This window comes from Anticarsia gemmatalis, chromosome 20 (genome assembly GCF_050436995.1).
Source record: "Anticarsia gemmatalis isolate Benzon Research Colony breed Stoneville strain chromosome 20, ilAntGemm2 primary, whole genome shotgun sequence".
Lineage (NCBI taxonomy): Eukaryota > Metazoa > Arthropoda > Insecta > Lepidoptera > Erebidae > Anticarsia > Anticarsia gemmatalis.
Genome location: NC_134764.1, coordinates 4,567,194 through 4,585,444, shown reverse-complemented (window position 1 = coordinate 4,585,444; position 18,251 = coordinate 4,567,194). Strand labels below are relative to the sequence as shown.

The 18,251-nt window shown below is 36.5% G+C and overlaps 3 protein-coding genes across 3 annotated transcripts; 2 read left to right on the top strand and 1 right to left on the bottom strand.

Moving 5' to 3' along the window:
- Positions 1-506: 506 nt before the first annotated feature.
- LOC142981448 (cytosolic 10-formyltetrahydrofolate dehydrogenase) lies at positions 507-12,950 on the top strand. The gene is made up of 15 exons (XM_076127378.1): positions 507-752; positions 1,080-1,221; positions 1,378-1,475; positions 3,898-4,034; positions 6,246-6,397; positions 6,704-6,822; positions 7,676-7,939; positions 8,172-8,776; positions 9,063-9,390; positions 10,229-10,391; positions 10,662-10,780; positions 11,092-11,289; positions 11,592-11,764; positions 12,096-12,295; positions 12,651-12,950. Exons 1-15 carry the CDS (start codon positions 726-728, stop codon positions 12,704-12,706), a joined length of 2,781 nt encoding a protein of 926 aa, XP_075983493.1. The 5' UTR covers positions 507-725; the 3' UTR covers positions 12,707-12,950.
- Positions 12,935-18,045, bottom strand: LOC142981449 (uncharacterized). Its single transcript, XM_076127379.1, has 3 exons — positions 17,914-18,045; positions 17,666-17,821; positions 12,935-13,247 (listed from the first exon to the last, which is right to left on the bottom strand). The coding sequence occupies exons 1-3, from the start codon at positions 17,973-17,975 to the stop codon at positions 13,163-13,165; spliced, it is 303 nt and encodes a 100-aa protein (XP_075983494.1). The 5' UTR covers positions 17,976-18,045; the 3' UTR covers positions 12,935-13,162.
- On the top strand, positions 14,911-17,437 carry LOC142981778 (heat shock protein 68-like). Its single transcript, XM_076127884.1, has one exon. It carries the CDS (start codon positions 15,014-15,016, stop codon positions 17,162-17,164), a length of 2,151 nt encoding a protein of 716 aa, XP_075983999.1. The 5' UTR covers positions 14,911-15,013; the 3' UTR covers positions 17,165-17,437.
- Positions 18,046-18,251: the final 206 nt, after the last annotated feature.

Below are 18,251 nucleotides of genomic sequence, written 5' to 3'. Positions count from 1 at the left end.
AATATTCAAGATATTTTTTACATACTTAGTACTTAAACACAAAATATGTCCTGTCTAGGCTACTTGGTTAGGTATTCCATACTCACGTAGTTATTTCAAGGCTCTGAGGACTAATGAGGAGTTTGAAGGAATCAACGATTCCACAACTCGGCTATTGTTAAATATTATTATATTTTAAATAAATTGTGCGACAAGCATGACAAGTTCCTTTTTAAACCAACCTTAACTTGGTCCTTCCTGATAAGATTCATTATAAAATTGTAATTATCATGAATAATTAAAATAACGAATTAAATATTACTTTTTTCAGTCATTAAAAACTTTACGATACATTTACACAAAAAACAATAGAATTATTTGACAGCGATTATTGCTCAAATGAAATGTTAAAAAAAACACTGGCAATGTCAACTGTACTGTCACAAAACGTGCAAATGTCAAATTAAAAACAAACAAAACATGACATCGTTTTTTGGCGGGTAATGGATTCCTGATTCTAGTGCAAGTTTTCTTTTTTTTGTTGGAAATGAAGACTCTTTTCTTTATCACTAAACTTACGATAGCGATGTCAAGGTTGAGTCGGTGGTGGAACAGCTAAATACGAACGTTCTGCTGAGTTCGTGTTAGTTTGACCGCGCGCCACTCGGCGAGAACTGTGCCTAGCGAAATATATGAAACCAGTTTAGAAAATTGTTAAACAAATTAAGTTCGATTAATCTATCAAAATGCCACCTGTTTCGTTAACTAATGATGTGAGTATATTTCTATATTTTTCTGGAATAATGAAGTACTGGACAGAGTATTGCTTAGTTACTTTGTTTACATTCATTTTTCAAAATAATCAAATCAAAATCAATTATTTTAAACCTACCAATGTGTTTTATTCTTCACGCATTTCTAAAGGATTTTTTTATAAAGTGTACCTAACAGGATAATGGCTGAACATTTGCTTCACTCAGGAATTTTATCAAAACACTTTTCCTCTTTTTTTCTGTTACTTATAAAATTGAATAGGTACCTAGGTTACAGTACCGGCAATTTACGCATATACACATAAATAACTATTTCTCTATAAACAGGCCCCTAAGAAGAAGTTGCGTGTAGCCATCATTGGTCAGAGCACATTTGCAGCGGAGGTGTTCAAACTACTGCAGAGAGATGGTCACGAGGTTGTTGGAGTCTTCACAGTCCTGGACAAGGGAAACAGAGAAGATCCTCTAGGTAATTATTAAAATAAATAATTAAAATTAAACATTAAAAAAGTAATCTATTGTAATTAATTTCTCTTTATAATCTTTTTTCTCCTGGTTTGTTATTGAAAATGACTTTAGTTGTTGTATTATATTCCAGGAAATTAATTAATTTTTTTTTTTTCAGCCACAATTGCTGCACAGAATGGCAAGCCAGTGTACAAATACAAAACATGGAGAATAAAAGGAAAAGTGATACCGGAAATATTGGAACAGTACAAATCGGTAAGTTTTTATATATTAAAAATCTTTATTTATTTTGATTATTAAATCAACTAAAGTACTAAGCTCGAAAATTAACTGAGAGTAGTCTAAAGAATATACTCGTTTTTGACCATATAATTCATCTAAGTATGTGTAAATTTAAAATTATTCTTCTCTTAATTGATTCTTAGTCAAATTCCAAAAGTGTTCATCATTTACAAAACAATACCATCCCTGTTACAAAATGTTTAATACTGTTTACTCAACAACCATTCAATTATATTTTGACTGAAAACTATACTATCTAGACTATTATAGACATACCTCATATCAAGTAACTGACTAAAAAGTCTTGAACAAGCCTACAGGTATATAATCACTTAGCAACAGTTCACATACATTTTGCGTGTACAACGAGCATGACACTCAAACCAGTAATAACTAGTTCTAGCAATTGTCCAGATTGAATACACCACTTATTTTGAGTGCAAACACTTATCAATGAATGGACACTTATTGTGAATGCTTGTATGATATAGTGACACTAATTTGAAACTGCTATAAAGTGAAAACTTCAGTATATAATTTCAGTATCAAAAATTCTCTAAAATTATGGTATTATGATGTGGATTTAATGAAAAGATTCTTAGAATTGGAAGCTTTGTATTTTTTTCTGCTTATTACAATGGACATTATATTATGTGTACTGGTGTAGAGAATTCAAGGCTATTTGCGAAAAATACTCAGTTATCTCATACAAATTAGCTACTATTTTGAATTAGTAACATACTCAAATTGCTTATACACTGTACATAGAAAGCCATATAGATTTGACACACATCTTGCGAATTTATTCTAATACTAGGTATAGGCTTAAAAATATATAGACAAGACTGTCGTAAAGTAATATAAGTTTGGTAGTAAATAGGCCATTAGGAGCAAATATTCCAATGTTTCCTAGTGCACTGTTGACCCGTGTATCTAAGTTGGTCGGGAGTCGGCGGTTCATAGCTGTCTGTTCGATATCTATTGGGGTTGAGAAAGCCATTCGGGAACTAAATTAACTTCTGATACAAAGTATCACTGACCTGCTTGCTTGCTATTATTTAATTTAAATTTATTTCTGTTTACTTTTTGTTTTATGAACTTAATGATATCTTGCATTTTGACCGCATATTCTCAAAAGATTTTTCCGAAAAATACGAAACTATTACTGCAGATTCAAGAAATTTATTTTCTGTGCTCCATAACAAAATAAAACGTAATTTTAACATTCATAATTTTATTCCCAAGCATGCAGATTTATTATTTTCTGGCCAATCGTTAGTTGAATAAAATAATTTTACTTGCTCTAAGTAACATTTTCTTCAATACAGCTGGTAGATAAGTTTTACCCGCAGTTTCATTAAATTTTCTGAATTCCCAAACGATTAACACAAGGTTAATGCCCGCAAATCGATGGGATATTACCAAACCGCGTGTAATGTGATTTTTATTGACAAATAATATCATGTTAGTAGCTAAGTGTCACATCGATAACCCGCCTATCAAACAACTGTAAAAGTTTATAACATGAACTATCCACGTGCTTCGGAAATATTCAGAAAAAAATAAACAAACAACATCGATATTTTTTTTATTACGGTTCGAAGGCACGTTGCCGAATAATGTTATGTCTATTTGCTAAAATTAGAAGCTTATCTTCCCGCTTTGTCCCAATAATAATATAATCAATAGGATTGGTTGTTCTCACAGAATAGCGCTTTAATTGATGTTCCAACTATTTTTCTCTCAGCAAAACCGCTCAGAATAATGTTCCCACCTTCAAACAACTAGAGTATCTTACATTTCTGAATAATGTGAAAATATAGATTTGTTAATTTGTATCCCAGTTACTCAAAAACCGCTAAACAGTTATGCATTAACACCCATATAGTTTATAAACTAAAGTATCAGACCCATTTACGGAATCTGCGCAGAGGGAAATCGCTAAGAGGAAGTAGTTAGCAATTCTTATAAGTAAGATATTGATTAAGGTTGTGCTAAAATAAGGTTAGCCTTTAACTTGAATAAATGCGTGTTATTATAACGTAAATGACAATGAATGAAGGACTTTCTTTATGCTAATGATCGTCGATATTCATTTACGCTGTCATCACGATTTCAATTTGCGATGTATGTTTGGAACTTAGGTATTCTCTAGTGTCAATGGCCATATTATAATCTCATATCTATCTAACTACAAACCAAGCGTCTCATAGAGACGTATATAGAAATAGTTAACACACCGTCAAAAACTTTGAACTTTCCTTCGCGATATTTCCCTTTGCCGTTACCTATTACAACTTCGTTAAAGCAAAAATTCTTGAGTTGCGTTAAGATTCTTCGTTTATAAATAGGTACAATATAGCAAAGCTAATAATACATTTTCTTTTGTGAACAGGTGAATGCCGACATCAATGTCCTTCCATTCTGCACACAATTCATCCCAATGGAAGTGATCACTCACCCGAAGTACGAGAGCATCTGCTATCACCCCAGTATACTACCCAGACATAGAGGAGCATCGTCTATTAACTGGTAAGATATTATCATTGCTTTATACCTGAGTCATCATAATTAAATCATTATTTCGTGACATGTGAACGTAATATTTTTTTATTAAACGGCATTAATTCCTGTGTTAGGAAGAAGTTCTGCATCTCACAAAAGGAATTTTTCAATAGTAGGAGTTAGTGGTTGATTATGATCGAAATCTGTTCAAATCATACGAACCAATCAACTAGAAATTGAACCTGACACATAGTATCAAAAGGTTCTAAAGTAACAGATCATAAAAACCACTTTCTATGCACCAACACGTGCATACTAGATCAATTACTTTTACAAGTAGTCACTTATCCATTAGCAGTTAACAAGTTCATTACAAGAGTTTCCAAGATGTTATTACATAAAGCAGTTTTCTATGTAAAGCAAGGCGCGTTTATCTTCGTAGTAATCGAGTTAATGATGAAACGATAGCGAACATGTCGTCAGTAACACGTTTGTATTGATACTTATGTAATTATATGGACGCAACATATTGCGTGTGGAATGCATTTTGCGACAGCGCAGCAAATTAATATGTGATTAGGTACTAAGGCTTGGAAACATTAGATTAGCATGTATTCTCACTATACAATAAAAAACCGTCCATATTGTAGCGTCTGCATATTGTCTACTATTTCAGGTCTGGTATTGTCAAAATTGTGAATAACGCCCCGCCCGAATCATTTATTATTCAAAAATACATATATTCATTTAAAAATACGCAGTTTTCTATTATGAAGCTGGATAAAACCAAAGTTTTGCATTGCTGTTTTTTAGCCCAATAGCACTTAATAGGTTTTCTAGTGTCATTTTTAATGGCAACGGTTAGTCAATTTTATAAATAAATGTATAATAAGTAAATGTGTATGCGACCTAAGAGCATACCATCAATCATTTTCTTCTACGAAGCTAGGCTGTAATTTGAGGTTTTGCTTGAAACTCCATCGCACAAGTATCTACTTAACGTCATTTCTGTAATGACAGTATTATGATCATGCACAATCATAGTAGGTTTCTTTCCCTTCAAACATTTTCTCTAACATACAGAAATTGCCTTAGAATAAGTAGCTACCTACCTGCTTATAAGATAATTCAATCATAAATGTATTATGGTTTCATTATCCATGTATCCAATGCTCCTACTTCCATTCATTATAATAATACGTTGATTGAAACGGAAATCAGTGTCCTAACAAAGTATACACTGCCATAATAATTTGCAAATATCACACACGCGATGTTGTTCGTAATAATACATAATGAATAGGGGTCTAGTTACCTCTAAATACTGCGTATATAATTATATAACCAATTTTGATTATTAACGTAAACGTCGCACTTATTAAATTATATAATTTTGTAATCTACAGATGACCCGTGCACGTTTTTTGTATTTTGAAATTCACGTTTTCATTCTCGAACAGGAAAATATTGTAGAGACATAAGTATAATATGTACTATATAGTACGAAACCAGTCACTGTAACTAGGTTCACCACTAAGCAGACGACAGATACATAGATAGACCAGTCACGTAACATAAAGACCTCCATGGATTTAGAAACTTGAAAAATATATCGCCTGCAATATGCACTGCAAAGACATGTATTTCAATATTTATCGATCTTAGTTTCCTATGTTCAACCAAGCCTAAATGGTATCATAACCAGACCAAACCAGACGTACGATGAAGCAGTCAATTCTCATATCGATCGTCACATCATTCGAGTAATCCGTGACGCGAGAAACAAAATACCGATAAACAAGAACATTCCGCTGGGTTAATGAAAACATCCATTACGTTATGTAAAAGATCATTGGTTTTATCTTACGGGATTTATCCGGATATTACCTACCACATTTAAAACCACAAAACATTATCTAAAGAGACGATACAATGACTTAGGTACCCCCGGTTGTTTCTGAGGTACATTTAGCGGTAGTTTATCTATACAATAGCTTTTTTATATGAGTTTTAACGCTACTGAATAGATAAACTACCGCTAAATAAACCTCAGAAAACGGGGTTATTCCCTGAGTACCCCGATTTATTTTTATCTTTCCGAACTATTTTCAAAACAAAAAAAAAACTCAGAAAACGGAGGTAAATGCTGTACAAATGAATATGCAAATTCGCATACTACAACGGTATAATACATGAGTTCGCACTAGGTACCTACTATATTTATTTATATTTCTACAGGACATTGATTGAAGGCGACACGACATGTGGGCTGTCAATCTTCTGGGCCGACGACGGCTTGGACACGGGACCGATCCTTCTTCAGAAGAGCTTCCCCGCCACTATTGATGATACCGTCGACAGTATTTACAATAAATATCTATACCCAGAAGGTGCGTGTTCAAATTGTTTAATAACAACTCGTTTTTTTATTAGTATTCTTTTTATTAAAGTTTTTGCATGATTAGGTATATTAATCGGTCAAGTGCTTTACAAATATGATTGGCATAAATTGGAAACAAAATATATTTATACAAACATGCATATTCTTTTATATTCATACTTATGTAAAAAATCATATTTCTGTTCTTAACTTTTGGTCGTCTTACAAAAAAAGGCCATCATGTACATGATCATTAAAATGTTTTTGTTACGCTAGAACCTTTTATCCTTAACTAATGTTTTCAACTCGTGTACAGGTATCAAAGCGTTAGCGGAGGCAGTGAACATGGTCGCAAACGGCACCGCGCCGAGAATCACACAGACCGAAGAGGGAGCTACTTACGACCCTGCACTGTTCAAACCTGAAACACACTTGGTAAATATAAGCATACCTACTTAACATGAGCCTAATTCCGATGACTTATCATGTAAATTCTCTAAAAGTTTATTTTAAGAACATCTTTTGTAATTACATTATTTTTTTACTATGTTATTCATAGTGAAACGGCTCTAGACGCCCTCAGAAATGTTAATATAACATCTCAACCTCCCAAGCCCCTATTCTAAATCAAATTAATCTCTGCAAGCTTTCATCAAAAACTTGATAAACAGGTACTATTACATTTTCTCGATTTTCCCATCTTTCTAAGCTTATCAAGTAAAGATCATTAGATAACACTGATTCATCTATGTAAAGTGCAAAAAACTAATCAAGAAACAATAGCCATAAAGATGATTCAATTTCAATAGATAAGACAGAAATTACAATTTGCATTGTCCACTCGCTTTTCACTGAATGATAAATTTCTGTGGATATAGGTAATATTGCGTAGACAAAACAATATGCATTTAGTACAATAGATATTATTTTCATTAGAATATTCCTACAATACACTGATTTTGATTATGATTGGGGCATCGGTTAAAATGTCACACAATTAATAACCGTGTTTGTGTACCAAAAAGCTTGACCGGTCGAATTTTAACAGTCGGTTTCATACATTTGCCGTCACTGCTAACAGACAGGTTATCAGACACTTATTCGTAAGCTGCGAAACAAGATCATAATCCGGTGTTATGTTGTCCGTTTGTTCTTAGTGCCTCCGATTTACGTTTGCCAGTATCTAAGCAAGCAGAAATCTTTTTTAGAAATATAATGTATGAATCAAGAATCAATTTCCGCAAATTTTATCTTGTATCAAGATCTAATCATAGTTAATTACTTCTAGATCGACTGGTCAAAGAGCGGAGTAGCTCTCCACAACTTCATCCGTGGTCTGGACTCGTCCCCCGGCGCTACCACCATCATAAAAGCACAGACGAAAGAGGGCGTGGTCGACAGTGCTGCCAACGTTGAGGTGAAGTTCTTCGGCTCGTCGCTGTGGCAGGCTGAGTATGAGACGCAAGGAGATGCGCTAGTTATTGATGGACTGAACAAACCTGCTGTGGTGCATGAAGCTGGATTGTTGATCACTGCTAATGATGGTGTACAGGTAAATAAAAATTGCTTTATATTTAGTATTATACGAATTTACGATAGGACCTTGTGATGTAGCAGTAGTGAGTGCCACCAAGTCTCGGGTTCGATACCCAAGACGTGCAAATTTATGTACCTAAATTGGCGACTTCCAGGTTGACTTATTTGGTAAAGGGTTTATAATGCTCACTTTACTGTTAATGCACTATTTAAGTCCCGAAATAACGCAATTTATTTCTTCTTCACAGCTAAACATCCAACGTCTAAAAGTGAATGGTAAAATGATCAACGCGCAAAACTTCTTCAAGGCTAACGAAGACAAAGTGACACTAGAACTGACCGCCGAAGAGAAGATCTTTGTAGAAAGTGCCCGAGACATCTGGAAGGCAATACTGCGTATAGACATTGATGACGACACAGACTTCTTCACGTCAGGAGCCGGCTCCATGGACGTAGTCAGACTAGTCGAAGAAATCAAAGATATATCAAATGTAGAACTACAAAATGAGGATATATACATGAACACGACTTTCGAAGAGTTCTACAACATTGCTGTACTAAAGTCCAGAGGTGGTAATGCGAACAAAGACGTGGTTTACGAAGGAGTTGAAATGGATGTGAATAAAATGAAGATTAAGTTCCCTACACAGTTGTTTATTAATGGGCAGTTTGTGAACTCTGATAGTGGGAAGACATTGACTCTGATTAACCCTACAGATGAGAGTGTTATTTGTAAGGTTCAGAGCGCGTCGGTCAACGATGTGGATAAGGCTGTGAAGGCGGCGAAGAAGGCTTTTGATGAAGGAGAGTGGTCCAAGATCAGTGCGAGGGAGAGAGGACAGCTGTTGTTCAAGTAAGTATCACCTCCAATATAAAATTAAATCTAAGTTCTGCAATTATTATGCCAGTTTGAAAATAGTTCAGAATAAGATTTTTGTTACTGGAGTCCTTGTAAAAATAAAAACATTTTTGTCTCATGCTTGCTTTGATGAAATTGTGGTAAGTCTACTGTATATTAATATAAAAAATATACTCACTAATGAATGAATAAAAAATACAATTTCAAAACTGTTAGAACAACAAACATTAAGAAAAAAAAACCTTTCATCAAAATTAACACGCCAAAATTTTCTTAACAGACTAGCAGACCTAATGGAGCAGCACAAAGAGGAACTCGCTACCATCGAATCGATAGACTCCGGCGCGGTCTACACCCTCGCTCTCAAGACCCACGTGGGCATGTCCATAGACACGTGGCGGTACTTCGCGGGCTGGTGCGACAAGATCCAGGGCTCCACCATCCCCATCAACCATGCGAGGCCGAACAGAAACCTGGCCATCACTAAGAAGGAACCTATTGGAGTCTGTGCACTCATCACGCCGTGGAACTACCCGCTAATGATGCTGTCGTGGAAGATGGCGGCTTGTCTCGCAGCTGGGAATACTGTGGTCATGAAACCTGCTGCTGTTAGTATTATGATTTTTATATTGTACCGTCTAGTCTATACAACTTCTTAGGCAAATTTAAAAATTCAGTCGTAAGTGTTTAAAATTTAACATTTTGTTATCCATAGAATATAGTCTGTGGTCTGCTCAGTTGCATTAATCAATCAGTAAAAAAAAATGTCCTAAACGATCTTTTCATGGTACAGACTTATTTCAGATTTGAATTCTAACACTCGAGGTATATATCCATACTAATATTATAAATGCGAAAGTAACTCTGTCTGTCTGTCTGTCTGTCTGTCTGTCTGTCTGTCTGTCTGTCTGTCTGTCTGTCTGTCTGCTACTCAATCACGCCTAAACTACTGAACCAATTTGCATGAAATTTGGTATGGAGATATTTTGATACCCGAGAAAGGACATAGGCTACTTTTTACCCCGGGAAAATGACGCATTTCCCGGGAAAATTCAGGTGGCGAATTAAGTCGCGAATAATCAATATTATAATGACATTAAATTAACAAAATTCCGTTGTCATGGCAACTGTTTTAATGGCGGATATGCCGTAGTGCGATTTCGTTATATTAAGAGATATAAATAATTTTAATATATTTTCGTGAAAAAAAAAGGCATACTTTATATCATCACGCTACGACCAATAGGAGCAGAGTAACAGTAAAAAGTGTTATAAAAACGTTGAAAATTCTGACCCATTCTCTCTTATGTGACGCAAGCGAAGTTGCGCGGGTCAGCTAGTGTAGATATAAAGCCAATCCCGAAATAGATCATTTATCTCACACTATTAAAAAGCTATTATATCAAAAACTTTAACATTCTTACTAATCATGTTTTTTACTCGCAGGTATGTCCACTAACAGCGCTGAAGTTCGCGGAGCTGTGTGTCCGCGCCGGCATCCCTCCGGGTGTCGTGAACATCCTGCCCGGCAGCGGCACGGTCTGTGGACAGGCGCTCGCCGACCATCCGCTAGTCAGGAAACTTGGCTTCACTGGCAGTACGGAAATAGGTACGTAATATCATTCTGCCACTCTAAATATCACTCGGGAAAAATCATTATTTCTCAGCAAATAAAGATTTATTATTATTACTACCAATGCACTGGCTTCGCTTTAAAATTGAAAGATACTAAAATGTTGTAAGTAATTTAATTGTGTCTGTAATTTTGATAGGTATTAAAATATCTCTCGCTGTGCCCATTGAGAGAATTCGTAACAAATATTTATGCAAAAAAATAATCTTATTCTGACAATTACTAATGTTGCATAAACTGCTGCAGGACAAACGATAATGAAGTCATGTGCTGCTTCAAACATGAAGAAAGTATCACTGGAACTCGGCGGAAAGTCACCACTCGTTATATTCGAGGACTGCGATCTCGACAAGGCTGTTAGAAACGTAAGTGTCAATATAAAACTCGCTTATAAATAAGTTACGGCGCCCTATGAATAGCAATAATAGCGATACCATGAATTGAATTGTATGCAGGTCTCGTATTCGACCTATCAACAATTATGTAACATTGATTTAGCATTTGTGTCAACCATCCGGTGGAAACCTAGTCTTCTCAATTCCCGTAACAATATAACAAGCTGTTGTAAAACTAAAAAAGTTACAGACTGCTATTTTACTTTCTATTTGTCTTTCATATATTATAAAAATCCTCCAAAGCTAGATAAAATATAAATAAAAATAACTTGTATCTCTAGGGTATGGCATCAGTATTCTTCAACAAAGGCGAGAACTGCATCGCGGCGGGCCGTCTGTTCGTGGAGGAGACGATACACGACGAGTTCGTGAGGCGAGTGATCGCCGAGACCAACAAGATCAGTATCGGCGACCCGCTGCACAGAGGCACGTCGCACGGACCACAGAACCATAAGGCACATATGGATAAACTTATTGAGGTAAGCTTTCAAATACTAATTTTATTCTCAAAATTGTAGAGTATCGTAAAATTAAAACGGGTAAAAAAAAGAACGATGCCGTACCATTAACGACGTGGTGTTATTAAAACAGTGGCATTAAACTTCTTGTAAAAAAAAATTCAGTGGCATGTTTGAAAGTGAAAAGGAATCTCTGTATTTATTAATTTTAGATAAATATCTATCTATGTTTGAACTCAAAAATCAGCGCGAAGATTATCTATATACAAAATATTATTGTTTCTAAAATGTAATTGCTGATACCAGCTTCTATTTTCCATCAGTTTTGCGAGCGCGGTGTGAAGGAAGGCGCTACACTAGTAGTCGGCGGCAAGCGACTGGATCGTAAGGGATACTTCTTCCAACCCACCGTGTTCACTGACGTCACAGACGATATGTGGATAGCCAAGGAAGAGTCGTTCGGACCTATCATGATCATCAGCAAGTTCTCGAGCAAGTGAGTAGTGAATTTATTTATAAAATAAAGGAGCATTTTCTATTATGAAAACAATCAATTGTAAATTACATTCTTAATCTATATTTTCTTTGCAATTCTGGCAAGCACACCCGAAGTAATTATCTTGGAAACCCACACAGCTACGGGTAATAGAAGATAATTGAGACCACTTTTGTCATAATACATTCTGACCTGTGGTTCACAACTTTAGTAGAGTAAGAAAGAAAACAAAAGTATTCTACTGTTGGGTATGAATCTGCTCCCTTAAAGAGAAGAGAGTTAGGTTGTGTAAATTTCAAGCAAGGTACTAATTCCCTATATTTTTTAACAGAAACATCGAGGACGTGATCCGCCGCGCCAACAACACAGAGTACGGTCTGGCGAGCGGCGTGTTCACGCGCGACGTGTCCCGCGCGCTCACGTTCGCGGAGCGCATCGACGCCGGCACCGTGTTCGTCAACACTTACAACAAGACCGACGTCGCCGCGCCCTTCGGCGGGTTCAAGCAGTCCGGCTTTGGGAAAGACTTAGGTATGAATAATTAATGAGAAACAATCCTATTCGAAAATATGTGCAGTGTTCTTGATCTCTAATGGATAAGACTTGAAGTGATGTATTTCTGCAAGGCCATCCTTCATAAAATAACGTTATCCTATAACTACTAAAGCGAAGTCAAAGCGAGCTGTTTAATTTTTTTTTTTAATATACTATATTCGGCAAGATTGGGTGTCGAATTGGATAATGTTATGGGTTTCTAATTGGAGCGATGACGTATAATGGGATTACTCGTAACTCTTGAATGTCCAATACAGGTTCATCTAATGCATGTAGGTAAATAGCTACTTTGTTGGAAAGTTTTCTAATTAGCCTATTTTTTCTTTCACAGGACAAGAAGCACTGAATGAATATTTGAAGACCAAAAATATTACGATCGAGTACTAATCACCGAAATATATTAGCAACAAGTACCAATAATAATGATCTGAAGTACACTGAAATAACTTTAAACTTATTTTAATGATTTTGTGTATTTTTATTATAATATTCAATGTATAAGTCAATAACTGATATATGTTAAATTAGGTTAAGTTTTACTTATTGTATAAATGTATATTTATAACTTGTACATAACTAGTATGTAAGCAATGACTATTCAATAATACAAATTAATATAATTTTAAATAAATTCGTTTTATTTTCATATCCTTTTTACAGCGATTTTTTTTATCAACAAATAAGAACAATTAATAAAGTTTTCGATTCAGTTTGAAAACCAGTCAAATCGAAGAAAATATACAATATAATTTACACTCACAGCCGCGCATAAATTACATTAATTTAATATAATTAACAAAGTAGTAAAAAAATATTAAACCTTTTGTCTGTTGACATCATTATTTAGTAATAATGAGTAGTATTTCTGATCCATTCCTTTTGGAGGTCTAGTTGTGGTCTCTGGTTCCATAGCGCTAGGACTTCAGGCCTGAAATAAACATGAAAAGTTTAGTTACAGGAGTAAACTAACACACGGCATTTTGAAACCCCGTTAACACAGGCACTAGAAGTACCTAAAATTAAACGAAATAAATAAATTGGCCGAATTTTATTCTACTGTATTCCTATTCAGAATACGGCTAAAGGAACAATGCCTTGTTAACTTCATAGAATACCTACTCAAGTGCGACCAGAAGAAAACATGCTGAAATGTCAATTAATTAAAGAAATCAATTGAATTAACGACCAACAATATTTGAAATTAAAATAGACTTAATTTTTGTAAAAAAATTACGTGCTTGCACTAATTAAATTATTCGCATCTCAATATTCTTATTCAATATTAGTCTGTTTAGTTCATAATACTATCAACTTTTTTTAAAAAGGTGACCTAGGTAGGTACATTCGCTGAAAGAAGTCCTTTGAAATAAAAACCACATTACAAAAGTACCTACCATAATTCCGCATTACAAAGTAATTTTATTTGTGACAAAGTTCGAGAGTCCCTACTTGTTTTTATTAGCAAAGCTTGCAAAGTAATCTTTATAACAATTTTCCTCATTTCTTTACAATAAGGCCTGAATGCTTTATTAACTAGGTAATTAATTATTAATGAAATCTACAACCCAGTAGAAACGGTTATACCAATGCTAGGAAAATCCGTTACTCCTTTATTTTATGGGTGGAAAAGTCCAGAACTGGCTAATTCATTCTCGAGCGGCCCTTCATTCAATTCAATGCACAACGTAAACAAACAGCTGACATTGTTATTTCTGTTCTTTGTTTGTGTGCAACACACTTTTGCAGCTGTCTCTCTCACACATCCCGCGATACTTCCATTGATACGGGGAACGAGAATACGCGCGAAATGTCCGGTACGTTCCAGAGTTTTCTGTAGGGTTGCCAGTTTTATAAAATAAAATTCCCCACGTCAAAGTTTGAATATAGAGCAAAAATAATAATTTAGTTTTATATTTATTGTCAAGAATCATTTACTTACAACGACAAGGAAATAGATACATACTTTAATAATAAATACTGTTTCCTTATTCATAAAAAAAACAAACGTTACAACCTCCCTTGCAAGATTGCGTCCAGTGGCACAAAAATGAGTGAGAAGACATAACAATTATAACCGTAATCGTTTCTATTCAATATAAAAAAAAAAATCATTGTTCGATAATATCAATCAAAATTCGTAAAATAAAAAAAAACTCTGTGCGATGCGAGTATTAAAACTGATCATTCTATAAAAAGATACTCACATAAATATCATTCAAAACAATAAATTCGTTAAAAGCAAATTCAAGAAAATGAAGAAAAAATATAATAGTTTGACATCGGTCACTTTAAGTAAGCTATATTTAAAGGAGTATAATTAATGAACGATGTCATTATGGAAAAATAATTTGTTAGTTATTTAAATTTCCCAAAATTTAGGGAAACTTTCTCAACTTGCCACCCTAATATGAGATACCCGATATGTCTATCTCTTTCATTCAGACTCACGCTATTGGTTGCCTTGTAATGACGTTCTAGCGAGTTCGTCGCGATCTCGAAGCCCATTGGTGGAGTCTCGCAAGGGGTAGAAATCTCTCGAACCCAATTCGTCGAGTATAAAAGCGCGACGATCTGAGCGGCAAATCATTCACATTTGAAACACGAAACAAGAAAGACGAAAGAGTTCGGTGAAAACCGGAGGAGTTTTAACTGCTTGAAGTTTATTGTATTGCGAAGAATATTGAAGAAGTGAAGATGCCTGCTATTGGAATTGATCTTGGAACGACCTATTCTTGTGTTGGAGTATGGCAACATGGGAACGTGGAGATTATCGCAAACGACCAAGGCAACAGAACAACACCATCGTACGTCGCTTTCACGGACACGGAGCGGTTGATCGGCGATGCTGCCAAGAATCAGGTGGCGTTGAACCCGAGCAACACGGTGTTCGATGCTAAGCGACTCATCGGAAGAAAGTTCGACGATCCTAAAATACAGCAAGACATGAAACATTGGCCATTCAAAGTTATCAAAGACTGTGGCAAACCAAAGATACAAGTTGAATTCAAGGGCGAGACAAAACGCTTCGCTCCAGAAGAAATCAGCAGTATGGTCCTAACGAAAATGAAAGAGACTGCGGAAGCGTATTTAGGCACTACTGTTCGAGATGCTGTTATCACAGTGCCCGCTTACTTCAACGACTCACAGCGTCAAGCAACGAAAGACGCGGGTGCTATCGCCGGTCTCAATGTGCTACGAATCATCAACGAGCCTACGGCAGCTGCGCTTGCATACGGCCTTGATAAAAACTTAAAAGGCGAAAGAAATGTGCTGATTTTCGACCTGGGTGGAGGCACTTTCGACGTCTCCATACTGACAATTGATGAGGGCTCATTGTTTGAAGTTAAGGCGACGGCTGGCGACACGCATCTCGGCGGCGAAGACTTTGACAACAGATTAGTGACTCACCTCGCGGAAGAGTTCCAACGGAAGTTCAAGAAAGATCTCAGAAATAATCCCCGAGCTTTGAGGCGACTACGTACAGCCGCTGAACGTGCTAAGCGAACCCTGTCGTCAAGTACAGAAGCGACCATTGAAATCGACGCGTTGTATGAAGGCATTGACTACTACACGCGGGTGTCCCGGGCGCGCTTCGAAGAACTTTGCTCAGATTTGTTCCGAGGTACCTTGGAACCAGTCGAGAAAGCGCTCAAGGACGCAAAATTGGACAAGAGCTCTATTCATGACGTGGTGCTCGTCGGCGGTTCTACACGCATACCTAAGATCCAAAACATGCTACAGAACTTTTTCTGCGGCAAAAAGCTGAACTTATCCATCAACCCTGACGAGGCGGTCGCGTACGGAGCGGCAGTACAAGCAGCTATTCTAAGTGGAGAACAACACTCCAAAATACAGGACGTCTTGCTGGTAGACGTTGCGCCGTTGTCACTCGGAATAGAAACAGCTGGTGGCGTTATGACCAAAATAATCGAACGAAACTCGAAGATTCCCTGCAAGCAATCACAAACGTTTACCACTTATTCGGACAACCAGCCTGCAGTTACCATTCAAGTATTTGAAGGTGAGCGAGCTATGACCAGAGACAACAACCGCCTGGGTACATTCGATCTGACGGGTATACCGCCTGCTCCACGCGGGGTACCTAAAATCGACGTTACTTTTGATCTCGATGCGAATGGCATTCTGAACGTATCGGCGAAGGAGAACAGCACCGGTCGCAGTAAGAATATTGTTATTAAAAATGACAAAGGACGGCTCTCTCAAGCTGAGATCGATCGCATGCTTTCTGAAGCGGAGAAGTATAAAGAAGAGGATGAAAAGCAAAGGAAAAAGGTGGCGGCCAGGAATCAACTCGAATCCTACGTGTTCAGCGTCAAGCAAGCGCTAGACGACGCGGGCGACAAATTGTCGGAGCAAGACAAACAGACAGCACGGTCTGCCTGCGACGAGGCTCTACGATGGCTTGATAACAACACTCTAGCTGAACAGGAAGAGTATGAACATAAACTGAAGGAATTGCAGGGAGTGTGTTCGCCGATTATGAGCAGGATGCACGGCGGTGGAGGCGTTGGCATGCCTGGAGGCATGCCCGGTGGAATGCCCGGTGGAATGCCTGGTGGAATGCCTGGTGGAATGCCTGGTGGAATGCCGGGTGGAATGCCTGGTGGAATGCAAGGAGGTTTCCCGGGAGGAATGCCAGGCGGCATGCAAGGTGGATTCCCTGGAGGTATGCAGGGAGGATTCCCGGGAGGAATGCAAGGCGGATTCCCCGGAGGTATGCAAGGAGGATTCCCAGGAGGTATGCCCGGCGGCATGCCTGGAGGTATGCCAGGCTACGGACATCGTCAGAACCACGACGGCCCAACAATTGAAGAAGTCGATTAAGCAAGTGAATTTATAACTAACATTTGCTAGTCATACCCTCATTCCTTGATCCAGCGGTACATTTATTAGTGTAGTTATCAAATCTCTCTATATACCTGTGATTTTATAATTTTAAGACTGATTAATTTAATTTTGATTGTTCCTATGTATGATTGTAGATTGATAGCTTGAGTGATTGTTTGCAAACAATTTCTTGTAAGAACATTATGATTGTATAAACTATGTATTAGCTTGAAAAATAAACGTTAATATAAAAATAAATACTTATTTGTTTTTTTAACCAAACTACCTACCTACCAACTACACAATTTACAACCCATATCATGTTACCCTAACATTTTCACGAACAAACAATACAATAATGTTGGTATAACACAAACACACAGATCCACAATATAAATAGATAGGTTCTTACTTTATCGCACACACAACACACACAAGAGTATCGCATTGTAAAAATGTTGATTTATAAACCATTAAATTATTAGAAATCTGACTCACTGGATCCTTTCACAAGAATTGATGCTTTGAGGATCTCCGGCGAGAGAGGACCTTTGTCCTGCTGGTGCTTGAGGATCTCTTTCAGAAGTGCAGGTTTGTGAACTAGGTGTCACAGCGAGTCGCAGGTTCATTTGCGCCCAGTCGTTATCCACAGCTCTTTGAAATAAAAATAAAAAACAACTCAATAACTAATATAAAATGATTTTAACCTATCAGATCCTAAAAATATAATACCAAAGCACACTTACTTTCTAAAGTTAAAAGTAGAGTACGAAAAAATACTCCTAGGAACATTGACCAAAGAAGACATGTTGATTGAGTAGCTAGAGGGTACTCAGGTGAAGCTTTTATAGCCAGTGACCAATACAATTGTATCTAAAGAACTGAAAATTAAATGAACCTTAAGTTTTAATTATCTTATTATTTTTAAATCTCATATTAGATTTTGTGATAATAAAAATACTAGGTATAATTTGGTATGTATTGAAATTAGTTTCGTTAATGTCAAAACATATCTGTTATTGACTGTTATTATTATTCTTCTAGGAAGTCAGGAATCAAATGGTGTTGGTTGATAGCAAACAAT

What these genes read in the sequence shown, in the direction of transcription:
- LOC142981448 (XM_076127378.1), top strand. Translation starts at nt 726, where the DNA reads ATGCCACCTGTTTCGTTAACTAATGAT. An exon ending in TAAATATCTATACCCAGAAG is followed by an intron (nt 6,398 to 6,703) that starts GTGCGTGTTCAA and finishes ACTCGTGTACAG; the next exon opens with GTATCAAAGCGTTAGCGGAG. An exon ending in CACTGGCAGTACGGAAATAG is followed by an intron (nt 10,392 to 10,661) that starts GTACGTAATATC and finishes AAACTGCTGCAG; the next exon opens with GACAAACGATAATGAAGTCA.
- LOC142981449 (XM_076127379.1), bottom strand. Translation starts at nt 17,975, where the DNA reads ATGTCTTCTTTGGTCAATGTTCCTAGGAGTATTTTTTCGTACTCTACT. An exon ending in TCTACTTTTAACTTTAGAAA is followed by an intron (nt 17,822 to 17,913) that starts GTAAGTGTGCTT and finishes TTTATTTCAAAG; the next exon opens with AGCTGTGGATAACGACTGGG. An exon ending in AATTCTTGTGAAAGGATCCA is followed by an intron (nt 13,248 to 17,665) that starts GTGAGTCAGATT and finishes TGTTTATTTCAG; the next exon opens with GCCTGAAGTCCTAGCGCTAT.
- LOC142981778 (XM_076127884.1), top strand. Translation starts at nt 15,014, where the DNA reads ATGCCTGCTATTGGAATTGATCTTGGAACGACCTATTCTTGTGTTGGA.